Source organism: Sinohyriopsis cumingii, unplaced genomic scaffold (genome assembly GCF_028554795.1).
Source record: "Sinohyriopsis cumingii isolate HCF-2022 unplaced genomic scaffold, ASM2855479v2 utg000441l, whole genome shotgun sequence".
NCBI lineage: Eukaryota > Metazoa > Mollusca > Bivalvia > Unionida > Unionidae > Sinohyriopsis > Sinohyriopsis cumingii.
Genome location: NW_028315899.1, coordinates 1656795 through 1674569, shown reverse-complemented (window position 1 = coordinate 1674569; position 17775 = coordinate 1656795). Strand labels below are relative to the sequence as shown.

The window sequence follows — 17775 nt, the reverse complement described above, 5'->3', positions numbered from 1 at the left end:
GAGGAGATATAAATGAACCATTAAGGTTGCTGAAGATATCGAATAGCTATTATTGCTTTTCCTCTTGTTGTTTTTTCTTTTTTTGTTCTTTTTAATTTTTGCAGATATGAGATAGCCCTTGGAACGTCTGTTGGTAGCACAGATATATTTTCATTCAGACCAGTCTCATCCGTCCATAGTCTCTTCCTTGGAGACCTGGCATTACCTATTGGATCAACAGTATTTGCTTCCATGAAGGCGTACAATGGTGCTGGTTTATATAGTGTTGTAAATTCAGACGGAATGGTTGTCAGTCCTCATCCCTTACTTACAGTAAATGACGGGCCTGGTGGAGAAGATCTAGATTTCCAATCAAAAATGTCCGTTATCGAAGGACACTGGCAATATTCAGACCCATGTCCAGTTGTGTCAGCTGAATGGTCAGTTGTTGATCTCACGGGCAAAGTTCTTCAGAATTTTACTGCTATAGGCGGAGCGAGGAATCACTTTTATAATGACGAATTATCTACAGAAAATGGATTCACATACATCAGCATCATCAGAATTGAGGATGCAATTGGAAGGTCATATACAGCCGAAACAGATGGAGTAACCATACGGATACAGACACCATCCCCAGGATATATTAATGATGGATTAGAACATGACATTAATTTTCAGATATCAACAACAGAATTGTCTGCTAACTGGGGTGGATTTGGAGACCCTACATCTGATAATCCTGTGCAAAAGATTTCCCATTATGAGGTGGCTGTCGGGAATGACCGAAGATTTGAGAAAACAAGGACAAATGTGCATTCTTTTGTGAACGTCGGACTTAACACATCTTACACGTTCACAAAGCTTAATCTAACTACAAAGATTGTTCAGTATTATGTGACTGTGCGTGCATATAGTCAAGCTGGTAGCTTTGAAGAAGTTTATTCGAACGGAATAAGGGTTGGGTATCATGAAGGAGTCACTGCTGGCAAAGTCCAACATAATCGATATGAAGACGCTACAAACAGGGTAGTTGTTTCCTGGGATGGCTTCACATCTGACTATGGTATACGTCAATATGAAGTCGGAATAAGCAATAATAATACGTTACCGTTAAATAAGACGATGGAGTGTAAAGTATTTTACCAAAGATATTCAAGAGATTTTGATGTTCAATCGCTGATGAGTGTTAGTACTAATACTTACACTACATTGGAGAATTTAACCTTGCAACATGACAACACCTATTATGTGACAGTAGTGGCCACTGACGAGTCAGGAATGTGTATAGCAATGAATGGTGGCCCTCTGACTATCGACACTACGTCGCCATTGTCTGGTACCCTTATATTCGATGGAACATCAGGACATGTAAATTTCGTGACTGATGAGAGGAGCATGCATGTATCCTGGATGGGGTTTGACGATAAAGAGAGTGGCGTTCAGTATTTTAATATTTCACTTATGTCTGGATATGATTGCAGTCACAATGAAATGCTCATAGTTGACTCGATTATCCAGTCCGTAACCGTGTACAATTTAACAGAAACTACGTTTTATAATTTAAATCTTGAGAGCAACCATGCATACTATGTTACATTATCAGCTGTAAATGGAGCAAAATTGAACACAACAGTAACAAGTGTACCAATATTACTTGACACGACACACACAAGTCCAGGAACTGTAAAAATTGGATATGACTGGTTCCATGAAATTGCAATACAGTCTTCTCTTTCAGAAATTAGCACAACTCTTGCAGTGGCGAGAGACGAAGAATCTCACAAATGTCCGCATCAAGAAGAAATTATTTCTCCAACCACTAAATTACTGCCGAATTCTTGGATAAAGCTAAGCAAAGATTTTTCACCTTCGTGTGTATTAGATGGACAAATTCCTATAGAAATTCAGATGCGTCATAGCGATGACCTTACAAATGTTGTAAAGGGCGGAATTTCGTCTAAAATTATGTCAATTCGGCAAGGACTGCACACTTTTATTCTAAAAGGACTATCGGGCGAAAACATGTTTGCAAGTTTAGCTGTCGCATCATCCATAGAATCTATTCCATCTAACATTAGCGATATCATTGAGAGAGAAGAGTTGTATAAAAACGTGTCTTTGAATAGTACTAATGAAGAGGAAAGAAGACAAAACGTAATAGGGCAAGAGGATCAATATGGAGCAGGTTTCCTTATCCCAGGTTTCCTGGTCGAAAACAACACTTGCTACTGTTTGGTATGGGCAAAAGATATGTACAAATTTGAAGTTAAGTTCTTTCAATTAGACATTTGTGCAGACAAAGTTGCGGTAGAATATGGAATTGATTTGGAACACGTGAATAGCAGCACAGGTATGACATGGCAAGCGAAGTTTCTAATAAATGGTGTGGAAAAAATAACTATTAATTCTCTGCATTTTAAGGACACAGTAGCAATATTTGTCTACGGTTTCAACGATAATGATTACATTCCTCCAGTGAGAGATCCTTTTAGTACCTTTGAAACGAAATTAAGTCTCAGTTCAATCAAAGTTCCCATTTCAACGGATAAACCATGCATGTATGGCAAGGGATTCTATGACGGGGAAAGTTCTATTAAGGAGATCTGGATTGGTCTTGCAAATTCTCTGAACGAAACTGGAAATATAAGGGAGATGAAGCTAGAGAAGAAGTTTTGTCTGCCCTGCAATGAAAAGTGTCCGATGGTATGCGATCCAAACTGCACGTATGAAAGTCCACTTGCTTTTGACATTATGTCATTTAAAATCAGAAATTTATCTCTACTGTCATCATCAAACGTATCTGCGCACGAAAAAGGTGATACTAGGAGAGCAGATAATACTAATGGCTTTGATTCATTGCATGCCAACTCCTATTTTATAAATGTGCGAATATTAAATTTCGCTGGCCTAGAGACAAGTGTAAATTCGAAAGCTGTGATAATTGACGACACACCACCGACTGCTACGTATGTGATATGCACTGACCCTATCCATAATCAAGATGAACCAGCTGTGTTTCAAGGAACAAATTCAAGTCTGGCAGCCTTTTGGGATTTTGATGATGACATCAGCCAAATTATTGGGTACACAGTCAGTATTGGATCAAGTAAAGGTTTTGATGACATTGTTTCTAATATGGCGGTCGGTCTCCGGAAGTCAGTGGTAATCCACAATCTAACAGACTATTTGAGTGACAATGAGACATACTTCATAACTGTCACTGCAACCAATGAAGCAAACCTCAAGGTAAATTCAAAACGCACATATCTTACAATGTATGTGTAGGTAATATAAAATAATTCTTGTTAACGCTAAATTATCACAAATATGAACATTTTAAGGGCTAGTCTTCCGTTGTATAGAGCATTCATGGACGATAATCATATTTATTAAAATCTATTAAGCACGAGAATAAGAACGATCTACATTAGTAAATGCATATTTACATAAAGCAATACATTTCTTTGTCATGACGCATATAGTATAAATATTTCATTTGTTTTGATGCTAAATAAAAAGTTTCACACTTGAAATTAAATTTCAAGGTCTAAGCAGTGTTCGAATTTCCACGAGTCATAACTCCTTTATTAATATTTCAGACTAGCTCCAGTTGCAATATCACAATTGATTTAAACTTTCCCAATGTGGCTGACAGTGGTGCGGGTACTTTGTTTGCCATTAATGTTACGGACGCACCACCTAATGTAACATTTCTAAAGAGTTCAGAACGCATTGGAATCGACTGGAAAAATGAAGACCCAGACGTGGAATTTTTCGGTAAAATCATTTATTGCATGACATAAAAATCTAGTGATAATCAGATATACATGTAAAAGAAAGAATATATATATATATATATATATATATATATATATATATATATATATATATATATATATATATATATTGTTTTACATAAACAGATTTAAAAATGATTTCCTCTTTTTGTTTAACTAGTATTTTATTGTTAAAACGCGATTTTCTTAATTCAAAGAGAGTACTCTACGGAATTGTGTAAATCAATTTAGTCGAAGATTGAATTCATTTGCTCTGCAATGATGAGATCATTTTTTAAATACTGTCAGGTCATTGAAACGATTCTTCTTAATGTTGCTCTTGTTGTTGGTGGTGTTGTTTGTTGTTTTGGGCTTAAAATAACATTTCAGCATGCAGTCAGTTTATTTGGTGGAGGAAGAACCCTGAAGAATCCGGGGAGGAATTAGTACCAAACCAGAGGAAGTTACTGGCAGGCTTTCTCACAAACCCACATTGGCTGATCCTGAGACTCGAACCTACGCAGACAGGTGAGATGACAGTGATCGGAAAAGACGAGCGCATTAGACTGCCTGGGGCCCCTCTGGCGAATGGCGAAAACTAAGATTCATTACTCTTTAGTTAAGCTTAGCACAAAGCAATGAAAACATGCCTTTAGGTAAAATGCAACTTTTATATAGCTTTCAGCGACATTTTTTCAGAAATGCAAATAGGTTCGAAGAAGGGCATTGCTGATATTTTACCGAGAGTGAAAATTGGTACCAAGAGATCCAAAAAGGCGGCGATAATAAATGGACATTTGCAGCTAAACGACAGAGACATCAATGCGAACGTTCAACAGTTTGTACTAAAGAACTGGACCAATGAGAGCCTTAATGAAGCAGAACGACTTGGCGGACAGTTTTACTTCGAACCCGGTCGCTGCTTAAATATTGGTCTCTACGCAATCAGCCGATCCCATTTGTCTAGCAAGATACCCGTTCAACCATGCTGCATAAAAAGTAGGTATTTTCTATAATATTGCAACGCAAAATTGCACAGGATATAATTTATACCGCAGCTGATTCTAACTAACGTATCGTAAATTATATCTATTCATAGAAAACAATATTTGTCTAAATATATATCAAAGCTAGTAATTTTGATAATCTGCCTTGTATGACATGAAAATCATATTTCCGGTGCTTATAGGTTTGTTTATCAAATTTAATGAAGGTTGAACATATTCATGCTTCAAAAACGAGATATTTGGAGATATTTGCTTTGGATCAATATACAAAAGTTTGTAAAAGCTTAATTCATTTTATAATGTCTTCTCAAACAACACTACTTTATTTCACTTATTGGGCCCTTGAATAAAACAATGACATATAATTTTGAAATGTCATTTTATTTCTCCATTTCAAAGGAATTTCCATTTTTAAAATGCAAATGCTATTTTTAAGGGGATTCGGATGTAGTCATCAGTTTTGAAAAGGAAATGAGCCATTCGGTTATTCGAAGTGGGAATGCACTGAAAATATCGAAGGCACATCTGGCAAACTCTAGTGATTTTCATCTCAGTTTTAAAGGTAAGTGGTAAAACCCATTGTTTCTCTTTCGTTTCACCTGTGATATTATTGACATACATTTTATCTTAGATCCTTTTCTAGTAGCAAGGCTTTGCTTAGCACATCTATAAACTGAATCATTAATACATGTTCTGAAACTTCTCTCCAAAACGTACAGTGAGCTCACAATATGACTGTACATCATTGGTCTTCCTATTATTACTCGTGGGGGGAAATGCTAATTGGTTTCAGACCATTTAATTAATGTCCCAATATTGCATTTGATTCGTTCAGCAGAATTCATGCCATGCAAGACACTAGCCGAGTGTGTTTAAGTGTCTCAATAAAATTCCTTTATGGGGATTAGACAGATTACATAACAAATTGAACCCACGAAAATGTAACTTGTGAAACAAAACGTGGGGAATACATATAATTTGATTTATCATGTTCGTTATGCGCCTTCGTATTCAGTGTCTGATAATTGTTGTAACGTCATTGTATGTTGGCTGATCTTTCTATCTTTTGTTATTATAAAAGGCAACATGTAGTTTTTATTTGAAAAGTTCCTGCTGTAATGATATTACCGACAACATATAGACACACATAGTCCAGTGTAATGGGTTATTTGGCTGGTTCGACTTGAAAGTTTATGTCTATTGTATACTGTCAGCTATGATGGTACCCTTGCGACTGTAATGCAATGTTTACCACGCACCTTACTCCTGGTAATGCAATGTTGATCATGCACGTGTCTGTATGAGGCAGATATTTAAATGTTTATATAAACAAACAAGTGAAATATATCAGCCATTCCGAAGTGTATCTGTTTGTTTCAGGTATGATCATACTAGTTAATGTAGTTTGTTATGTACCGTATACGGAACTTGATGGGTTAGGTAGATTTATACAGTCATAGCACCAACGGACTTCCTAAAGTCCCATATTGGGACAGTAACAAACCACATACTAAAAATGTATCCCACCTAAATGTTACTGTGCTAATCAACTTGCTCGTGTGCTTTCGTATTCGCTTACTGATACATTTGAAAAGGATTATATTTTTCTTAACTCGGTCTTTCGTAGTTGGCAAAGAAGGCAAATTAATTTTATTTTGCTTAAACCATTGATGAAAACACGAATTTCCCCCAAAATTGGATCCACTACAAATTATATCATAATCATATTCAATATAACGTGTAAATGTTGACACACTTGTAACGTCATATATACATTGTGACGTAATTTAAATCTTTAACACGTGCATGATGAGACGATTCAAAATGTATCTGATAAGGGGCATCATGGTAAGGGATTATTTCGATCAGCCAGAAAACATATGCGTACATCATAATCTATTGCATAATAACGATGCATGTTACACATACGAAATGTTTGTTTTAAGGCATGTCAGGTGGATTGACTGTAGGTCTTTTAGAAGACTCTGACTGGGATTCCTTGTATGGTTCGGCTGCCAGTTCAGATTTCAAGCCGTATGTATCATCCCCAGAGAATCCTACAAGGACCTCCAGACTTCTGAAGAAAAGGTAAGTTATTTTTTGGAAGCCATCGATATAACTTGAGACGTCATTTATTATATAAAGCTTCCTCTAAACGTCGTAACTGTTTATCTCTATCTAAAGCTTATATTCAAATAAATCAGACATACTGGAGATTAAAATACATGTGTCGGTCGTTAAGGACAAGATGATGGTAGCTACATAAATTTAAAAGTTAAGAAATCTGGGGACTATAAAAGTTGTACAAGCATCCGTTAATTTAGACGAAATTTTTATTAATCACTGCGTTTGTAATGGAACTGTCTGTGTATTGTTTAGCTCAAAGAAGCGATCAGACTGATATACGTGATTGCCATGACTGTGATTTGTTCCCTCTTCTGTGGTCTAGCACAACCGTCCACAGATTATGGTCCCGCAATATTCAATAAAACTAGGATGCCTAATAGCATCAATATAGTTCCAAACCTTTCTCGAAACTTCATTGCAAACCACATAAACATAAAGGTAGTGCGAGCAAAGGATTATAATCTGCATCAGTTTAGAAAGAGATTTCTATTTGTGGCCTTTTGATTCTTGCAACTACCATAGTGTAGCGGGTAACACCTTCCCGTGTTGGGCGTATAGTGGCGCATGAGATCCCTCTGTCTCTTTTATATTCCGTTGAACTCAACATTTTCGAGTGATGTTTGCTCATGAAATTATTTACTCAATGAGCAGTTTAGTGCTTTGTTTCAGGTATTCCATATTTATTTGTTGCATTTTAATGCCTACGTTTAGATATTCCTTTAGTAGGTGTTGCAGATTAATACCTTGCTTTTTGTTTTTCTAGATATTATTTATGCAGGTGTGGCAGATTAATGCCTTGTTTATTTAGGTAATCCTTATTTAAGCGTTTCAGAATATTGTCTTGGTTTTTGTTTGTCAAAGTATTCCTTATATAGGTGTTGGATTTTATTGATTTTTTGGCACTTCTAATATAGGTGCTGCAATGTTATGTATTTGCAGATTAACACCTTATGTGTTTTGTTTTTCAGAATAATGCCTTGTTTATTTAATAGATATTCAATATGTCGGTGTTGCAGATTGATGCCTTTTATTAATTATTCACTGTTTTGGTGTTGTTTTTACAGTTTGAAGTTTTAGAGTTGTTTTGGGTAATAAGAACTTCCATGGAGCTGTAACAATGCAACTGAATATAGTACTTAGTATTCGACATCAAATTAAGATGGAATGAATTTGCACTAACGTGATAATTATCTTAGTTGTGGACCAGTTCTGTTGAAAATGATTTATTTCTGCACTCGATAGTATAGACTGAGATTGATTGAATTAATCTGGCTTGCAAAGAAGTAGAATATAAAATGTTTAAAATTACACACACACACACACACACACACACACACATATATATATATATATCTTGATGACTACATTGAAGACAGACTTAATTCCAACTTTTAATATTATAGTATTTTTTGTTTTGTCCCGTCAATGTACCTTTCGAATTGCGAGTTCCCTAGTGCATCATGATTTTGATACTATGTTTATATTTCGTACTTTCAAATAATTTAGAAGAAATTCCAAACTATCGAATTTAGTTGTCCTCAAACATATGGCTTTGTAATTAAAGATCAAGGAAATAAATTATTATATTCCCTGATTTAGGATACTGAAGTTTTCTGGGTCTCCTTTCTTTGTTGCACCTGCGGGAGAAACGACCATCGCCGATTATATCAACGTGTCATTACGCTTCAACAAAACTGAATTTGAACGTGGCATCACAATCCCAGTCCTCGCCGAATGGAATGAAGGTATAAGTTGTAGAGATTGAATAATTGAAAACTGTCTTTGTCTAATAGCTTTTGAAAGGCTAGAAAAACAGGATAATGTCATTCTTTGCGTTAATTGTTTGGTGTTTGCTTGACGGCTGTAGTGGATGAATACATGAAACCACAAACCGTAATGGGATTGGGGTATTGGAAGTTGACGGTAGAGAACGTGCTTTTAAATACTAAATTGAACTGAAGGGAGAAAGTCAGCCAGGACAGTGTTCCGTAATATCTTCTGTACAACCAAAAAGGTATTCGTCAGGACAAGTAATGACTTGATGAGATCTATTTTTCACACATTTATCTATCTATCTAGGCCTATCGCTAATACCATAACCAAGTATATATAGTTTTATTCTTGCAAATTCACGGCGAGCTGACATGCCATAAAGTAAGTTGTAAGAAACCTGCACTTAAGTTCATTCCGCACAAAATCGGATTGGTGTAGCATAAAGTAAATACAAAATACGTTTTCCATGCTTTCTGATGAAATGTTTCGCTCATGAAAGACAAATGGTCGTATGTTTATCAAAATTGTTTCATGTTTTGTCTTTTGTTAATTCTTTATGATGCGAAAAGAAATTGATGAAAAAATGATTTCTATATCCAACCAAACATGACCATCTTGAGGAGGTGTTTAGGTGCGGAAGTGCTGGAAGTTACTGTTTTGTGGCTTATTGTACTTTCTGAATTTATTTCAGGAGAGAGAGAGAGAGAGAGAGAGAGAGAGAGAGAGAGAGAGAGAGAGAGAGATAAAGAGAAACACAGAGAGAGAGAGAGAGAGAGAGACGCACAGACAGACAAACATACAGAAAGAGGGTTTAATTGAATGATAGGGTAGAATTGTGTTTTAACTGGTACATTTGCGATATATTGCTTTTGGCGTTTGCAGTACTGCCTTTTGGTCAATTTGTTGTAGATTATACGTGAATGTGATAGCTGAGAGTCACCATTTTTCTCTCAAATTTTAGCTTTTATGCAAATTAGGTTTATCAAATTTACTAATTATCAGTGGCGTCCTAAATCAGTTTTTTTTCTTGCTCTGAAAACCGTTGTGCAGATTTAAAAGTACTCGTTTAGTATTTCGTTGGATTTGAACAAAGAAATCCACGTAGAAAAACAACATATATTTACATGCATGATATTTAGTTACATGTGTGATGTTTATTATACTCATGTGAGGTGTAATCTGATGATATTAAAATATTACCCACTTTTGTCTTGACATGTAAATGTTAGTTCGTGCTAGGTTGATCTGAGCCAGTAGGAGAAGACCAAACAAAGCGAGAAATAATATACGATTTTACTTGTTATCAGTACATATGAACATATTATATCTTCCCCAAAAGAGTAATTTCCATGAAAATAATTTCGAGTCAGAATTGTTTTTTATATAAGCATTATGCACATTTTCCTTATTGGCGATGAACCTAACATACAGATCGCATACATTATGTAGGTAAATACACAACATAATTAATTCCTCGAACGTAGATGAGATGTATGAATCAGCTATAACGTACCAGTGATTCTAATGAGGCTTTTACTGGTTTAGTCGTCACCTGGTCTGAATCTTTACATGATCTGGTAACAGAAGGTAATGGTTTTATCGCAACAATTTAAAGCTTCGATGTTTTCCATCAGGACATCCATGTCAAAAACCTTCACAAACGCGTTGTCTATCTAGTCTTTCTAACTAAAGCGAAACTATGTCCTGAATATTTTGTCTAGATGTTTGATGCCCGGACAAAATGTTAGCTGACAAAAGATCGCGGACAAATCTTTTATGAGAGAATGTTATGAGGACAAAATGTCACCAGACTAATGTCACTGACAAAATGTTATACATATTTAAATTTATTTACATTAAATTGTATCATGTTTGGATGGAATAGTCTACATGTAAATATTCTGCCTACGTCACATTTCCTCTAAAACTGATTTTTCCCATTCCTTACAGTTCTTTTTTTATAGTTGGCTTCTTCATTCAACGACTTTTAGTGGATGCATCTCAATGTAGCTTAAACTCAAAACTGAATTCGTACTCATCAGCATAAGAAAACTACATTTAGCCTAGTGAGTTTAAAAATTAACCGATAGCAATCTACTTTTATATAACTCATTACTACTACACGTACCTTACTGAAACTAACACATAAAACAAGTCTCTAAAATTTAACCCAATCAATCAGGCGTGTACTTCACTTTGTTAATTATTATTACGAAAATGATTTTTACTACACTCAAAGTGATTCTCAAGCAGTTATCAATAAAAATATCGGAATGAAATTTGTTAGCATTCTTGTTTTGACATTGGTTTCATTACTTCGTTGGTCAGATCCAGAAAATTAACGTAATTAAAATGCGCACTCGTGCATGTCTGGTACCTATGCTCGTTCCAACTAGGAGAGATATACCCTAGGTTTGGAAATAAGTATAATTCACTATAATTTTTTTCCAAGATTCAATTAACGCTAACGTTCTTGCAAGCAGGTGCTGTTAGCGAAACAAAATCTAGTTAGGGTTAGCGGCTAGTTTAAAATGCTTGGATTCGTAACTACACAAAAAGGGCATGAAAAGTTTGTAGTTTGAGGATATTTGTTGCTATGAATTCAGAAGGCATTCATAGGCAAATAATTTTAGGACTGCGAGAAAAGAACATAGAAGGCGCACGTGCGTATAAAAGGAGAAGACGTCGTCAATGAAATTGGTGCTCATAATCACACGGTATCTCAGCGTCAAGCAGAAGTTGAGGAGCTATGGTAAACATGAAACGAAGAGGCAACATGATCAATTTTTCAGAATACGCTGATGAGTGTTTCAGATATATCCGCTCATCTCCTTTAAAAACGAACAACGCTGACACGAGATGTAAGGCCGTATCGTCAGAAAGCGGGACAGAAAGATCAACAAAACATCTCAATCAATCGCAGACGCAGAGTGGTTGTTTTCCCCCTATTTAAATAATGCCATGGAGAAAGTTTCGGCCGAGGATGCTCTAGAATTGCTCTCTCAATGTGATCATTGGTTTGCAGACGGAACATTCAGAGTGAGTCCAAGTGGATACCATCAGCTGTATACATTACATGGTTTTATCAACGTTGAAGACTTTCCTGTAGCTTCTGTAGTACTGTGCAAGACCTGAAACAATATGTCAACGGTTCTTGCAAGATATTCTAGCCTTGAAAGCAGGTCTGACTCCAGTTTCTCTTATCGTAGATTTTGAACTAGCAGCAATTTGAGCCTTCCAAAAACACGTTCCAAACAACAACAATCACCGGTTGTGTGTTTCACTTCGGTCAGTAAGTTTCGAGGAAATTGCAGTCAGAAGACGTATATGAATGTTACCGTAATGAGCCAGATTTCGCACATCATACCATACGTCTTCTCGCCCTAGCGATTGTGCAACGTGATGATGTCATTCGGATATTCTTTAGTCTGATAGATGGTCCAGCGTAACTTGACCTTGACTCTGATTACATGGAAAATAATTTTATTGGCAGCCTAAGAAGAGGAAGACGAGGACCTCCGATATTTGAAATTCAACCCTGGAATTAATATGCCGAAGTCCTCAAAAACACGTCGCTGTGTGGCACAATGCCTTTGAAAACATCTTTGGTTTTGCTCACCCGACAACAACAGAACCCGATTTCAAGGTATCATGTGCAAATAGCACCCAACGTCGTCGTCAATTGGGAATATGATAAGGGGTGAAAATAAGAAGAAAACTTACATCCGCATCAATGAAGCATTGCACATTATACAACAATCGTGATCCAGTTGCATACTTAGGAGGTATTGCATGTAGTTTTCAATTTGAATGATATCTGATAACTTAACTTATTGTCCATTACCCACTGCTAATTCTATATAGACCAATTATTTAGACATTAAAACTATTGATTATAAGTTTGTACAACATTTTTATTCTTTTATTATTTCATCTAGATTTCTGTTTTTAAACAGATTTATGTTAAACTCAACAAATTTACAATTTATTTTTGTCTATACAATTTGTAACATGACATAATGTCTACACCAGTTTGTTTATACCATTTTGTCGGTGAAATTTTGTCCAGTAATATTTTATTTTCATGTAGTTTTGTCTGTACCAGTTCGTCCGCGACATTTTGCCACTTAAATTTGTCCTTGTACCAAATATTCATTTACGTGTTTCAAAGTCACATTTTTTTTATCCTTGATTTACAATAATATTGACAAAATTTCACCCCAATAAAATCGCTGATGCGTTTCTGTATTCTTTGATATTTTAGATGCAGAGATGTGGCAAGCAGTTCATGAAAATTGTATTGCTGAAGAGAATATCGACTATGACTCATCAATATACAAGTCAAAGGTGAGCAATACAATCTTGTGCAAAATCCTGATTCTTGATTCATACCGTCAAATTCTGTATTTATTTACTTTTCTGGTTATTTAAAGAAACCACACCTCCAAAATACACTCAAAGTTTGGTGTTTGGTTACTGAGCCTAAGTGAAACGATAGACTGATAAAAGGGTATATATATATATATATATATATATATATATATATATATATATATATATATATATATATATATATATATACATTCAAAGAGAGAGAGACAGAGACAGAGAGACAGAGGGAGAAAAAGATAGTGTGAGAGGGGGAGAGAGATATTAGCAAACATTACGGTTTACTAGGGAAGGCGTTTGTAAATATATGTCACTCTGAAATGTTACATTTGTTCTTTCTTACAGATATGCCTTCCGGGAATTAATTTGGTTCATAGCCGCGCGCGTAGAGCTGTAACCTCTTACACAGTCTTAGGTCCGCGCATGTTTGCTTTATTCGTTGTGAATAAGACATTAGCTCAGAGTTCAGCACAACTCCTTACAAAAGAAATGTCTTGCATGGAAGATGGTTTTCTTGGAAAGCTTCAGATACAGTATACTGACGAAGAAAATGACAGTGTTAGTTTTCAAATTTTCCGTGGCCCAGGAATGGGATATGCCAATATTACAGAGGATGGAATATTGTATTATAAGCCGAATAAAGATTTTGTTGGCCAAGATACTCTCACCTTGATGCTTAAGGAGACATCTCTACCTGACGGAAGCATGCCCAAACCAACAGAACAACTTATACATATTGTCGTGAAGGAAGTAAATGATCCACCCTTGCTGTTCCTTTCATTAGGAAATGAAACAATTAATGCAAAAAATATGCAGCATGTCTCAAAGAATATTGAAGCAAATTCTACGTTGACCCAACATCTCATCGGCACGTACATTGCAGTTGATATCGATGAGCACGACAATCTTTCCTTACTGACCAGATTTGACGACAATAATGGAATTAATGTGACAATGGACGATGTGGATGATACGAGTGATGACTTGGCGACTGTATTTACTGCAGTCGCACCCAGGACAGTTAAAACGTTTGATCTCACCATCAACATGTCAGCTGAATTTTATGGTATTCAGAACTACAGTGTCAGGATAAGTGATAATGCAAACACGTACAGTCTACCTATTACTCTAACCCTAAATATAATGATTAATCCTTGTGTCTTTGGAACTTGTCAAGTCAGTCCAGACCACAATATTTCCTGTAACGACCCAGTAAGAACCAGAAGTTTCGAGTTCTTCAGATGTCTCTGCAAGCCAGGTTATTATGGACAATGGTGTCACCTTGAGATAGATGAATGCAGTACAAGCCCTTGTCCTGTCCTATATGACTGCCATGACATGGTCGACGACTACAAATGTACTGTCAATATCCTGCATCTCTTACTCATTATTCTGGGTGTAGCCGTTGTTGTTGGAGTTTGCATTCTAGTATATCGACGTGTAAAATCTTCGAAAGCGAAGTTGAAAGTGTTCCCGGCTAGGTACGTAGCTACTCGTGCTTAATCGTCTGTCAGACAACAGTGTATTCAAATTTGTTAAAGAGTATCGCTGACTAAGGCATCCTAAATGATTAAGTTGTTCATGTATGAAGAAATGTTTTTATACATTGCATTGCAAGCAGGCATTTATCAGAATTGTGCTAAATTGGTAAAGATTAAAGAAAGCATCTATGTTCTTCATACAATCCATAATGCCATTATACGTCCAAAGCTTATTAACTGTGTTATGAAAGCCGATCACTGTAATTTTGTTTTATTTAATTATAAAGTTTTGAATCGTAAATTATGTATCAGAAAACATTAATCTATCTAGAGAGTAATTTTAAAATAACAACATCTTACTTATCGAGCAAGTAATAAAGTATTTATATTCTACGTCAGATTTGTTTTGTGCAAATATATATGTGCTGATACATTTGGACCAGATTTACAAACAAATAACCTGGGGATAAAATAGATTACATTTAAAACAAAACGCATATATATTGCTTTTCCACTAACCAAAACGTTTATATGATAAAGGCATGGTTATCGTTTTCAAGTCGTGTTATTGGTTTCACTAAATGCATACTTATTTATTTAAAGATTCATTTATATACCTGTAGTGAAGTTGATGTTTTTATATCTTTGAGATTGTGTTAACAAATTTAATTCAGATGTGAACTCCAAAGTCCTCTCGACCTATACGAACAGTTGGACTTTCTCAGGCAAGGACGGCAACATGGCAGGCTGGATCATGGTCGAAAGCTGATGGATACTTCTTTCCAAAACAATGAAAGTGACCCCTTGGGCTTACCTCCCCCTTACCAAGAGAAAGATGAGGGGCAAGATTCCTCACTCCACAAACATGATCCAAAGGAGGACAATCCCAACGGAAACAATATCGCCCATCAAGACTTCCGACGTGGTGCCCAGGACCCGGATATATCAGAACATGACATGAACCTTCCTTCCCTGCTGCCAGCAGTCGGTAGTTTGGGGGCACCTCACCATAACAAATTGAAACTAGATAAAGTAAAATTCGAATCAGTTAAAAAGATAACGCCAATAGACGTGTAAATTTCTATTTCTTTCTTGTTGTTTTGATTTGATTTGTGACATGATTATGATGTACGATTAGGATCTTTACTTTAGTTTTGGTCATCTTATAATTCATGTATATTTTTCCGGTGTCAAAACTGTTGTGCATAACAAATCAAACATTTAAGAGTGATTGATTGGTGTTGCTATGCCTATACAATACAGTGACTTCCAAAGAAGTATCAAGGCCATGATGTTGATAGATATCCACGAGTCAGATAACTTTGTAATCTTTATAATATAGTAACACTGTGTAAACCTAAATTCAATCAGACACTAAGTAAATAACGAAACGCATGTGACAATGGTAAATCAAACATTTTATATGTAGAAGTACATTTCGTTTTTGCATGCTTACATTTCTGATGGATTGATTGGAATGTACCACAATGTCTAGGCATTTCTAAATTGAGTGACGATTAATAAAAACTGACTACTACCTTCGAATTTGCTTCAGAATTGGCTTTAGTTACAATTTTACTGATCATTTAAGATACAGATCGAAAAAATATTTTAGTCAACCGTATATTGCACAGACAGATGTTCACTATTCTGATTAACATTAAACTTGTTATTTTTAACATTTTTGAAATATTCTTGCAATGAATTTAATTGACTACAATTAGTAAAATATAATTACAAAAATCAACGAATAAATTTCTTTCTTTATGCGTTTATAGTGGTTGTTTCTTTTATAAGCTATTGTGCGTATCTCATTAATTATAATGGTATTACCTATATCATATATATATATATATATATATATATATATATATATATATATATATATATATATATATATATATATCTTATCTTTGCACCTATTTCTGATGACATGTTGTTCTCGAGAATATTGTGAGACCTTTTGTTCAGAACATGCGAGCTTATTTCATAGCAAAATCTGTTGACACAATTTTCATTTATAAATATGATTTGTAATATGTTTACATGAGTAATAGTTTATTTTTGAATTATATTGTTTGAAAGCAGTGAAATGATTTATATTCACCAAACATTAATGTTTATTATCTACCTGTGTATATCCATGTTGCTGTTACTCAAACTCGTCATGATCCATTTTGTTCCACTTTACACAGTTCCATACATACACGCCCTGTTACCAGCATAAATTATGTCACTCTATCTTGTTACGAGTCTTAGGTCATAGATAACGTGACAGAAAGAGGAAACAACAAAACGTTTTGTAAAACTTAACAAATAATTGAATTATGAACATTATAAATGAAAATGTAAGAAAAACTAACTTTATTATAAATTGAATCCCAAATAATCCTGAAAGTTCTATTGAAATCCTAAACAATATAAACTTCCGTATAATTTCAGATCCACGAATATACTGGTCAGCCAACAACCCTGACGTGTCAAAATGGCGTTGTCTAGACCTCTTTTGAATAATTCACATTTGTCCGAGAACAATATTATAATTTAATTTTTTTCCACTCATTTATCCAAACTAATGTTTCTTCTCAAAATAATATCTAAATACAGTGTAAAATACGGATGCAGACTTACCATTACAGCAAGAACACAAAAATAAGCATGATAATATTATCCAACAACCTGTCCTTACATACAGGAGAAAAGGTAAAACACGTATATTGTCAATATTCCTATGTGGCAATATGCAAATATTCAGCATCGTACGAGAACTCACATGATTTAACCCAACCAATAGGAAGTTTTGTAGAGTTTGTTGAAATTACTTAGTTGTACGTTTCGATAAGACTAATTTATGTATGTTAGTCCCAAACGTAAAACCCCATAAGGTATGTTACATTTCTGGAATTAGTTGCATTTAAATAGAATAACCTGAAATTTTACTACCAGAGACCTTCCCGAACAGTCCGAATAGAAACCATTTGCTTTGTCATCCTACGCAAAGTCAACAGGCTGAACGTATTAAAAGCCGCGTTTGGTGTTGAGGTAAATCTCTTGCTTTCTGTTGAGGGAAAGTATCATTCTGCACTGGTTAAGACATTTTCAGTGAAAAGTAGAGGAAAATGTTATTGATGTTCTCAGGGACTACAGTAGGAAGCAGCCAGTATAGAGGATACATTTTATTAAGAAAATTATACAGCATCAATAAACTAAGAAGGCTTTGATCAGGTGGTTTCAAAACAT

General features: G+C 35.2%; 1 protein-coding gene across 1 annotated transcript in view; it reads left to right on the top strand.

Annotated features, from left to right (window-relative positions):
- LOC149774052 (uncharacterized) overlaps nucleotides 1-16308 on the top strand; it is a 66988-nt gene extending 50680 nt beyond the window's left edge. The window contains exons 41-49 of the mRNA XM_089945869.1: nucleotides 105-3228; nucleotides 3582-3759; nucleotides 4458-4757; nucleotides 5202-5327; nucleotides 6712-6853; nucleotides 8492-8637; nucleotides 12930-13012; nucleotides 13400-14535; nucleotides 15210-16308. Of these exons, the coding sequence (XP_089801995.1) occupies nucleotides 105-3228; nucleotides 3582-3759; nucleotides 4458-4757; nucleotides 5202-5327; nucleotides 6712-6853; nucleotides 8492-8637; nucleotides 12930-13012; nucleotides 13400-14535; nucleotides 15210-15612 (5638 nt within the window). The 3' untranslated portion in view covers nucleotides 15613-16308. The remainder of the gene's footprint in view (nucleotides 1-104; nucleotides 3229-3581; nucleotides 3760-4457; nucleotides 4758-5201; nucleotides 5328-6711; nucleotides 6854-8491; nucleotides 8638-12929; nucleotides 13013-13399; nucleotides 14536-15209) is intronic.
- The last annotated feature ends 1467 nt before the right edge of the window (nucleotides 16309-17775 follow it).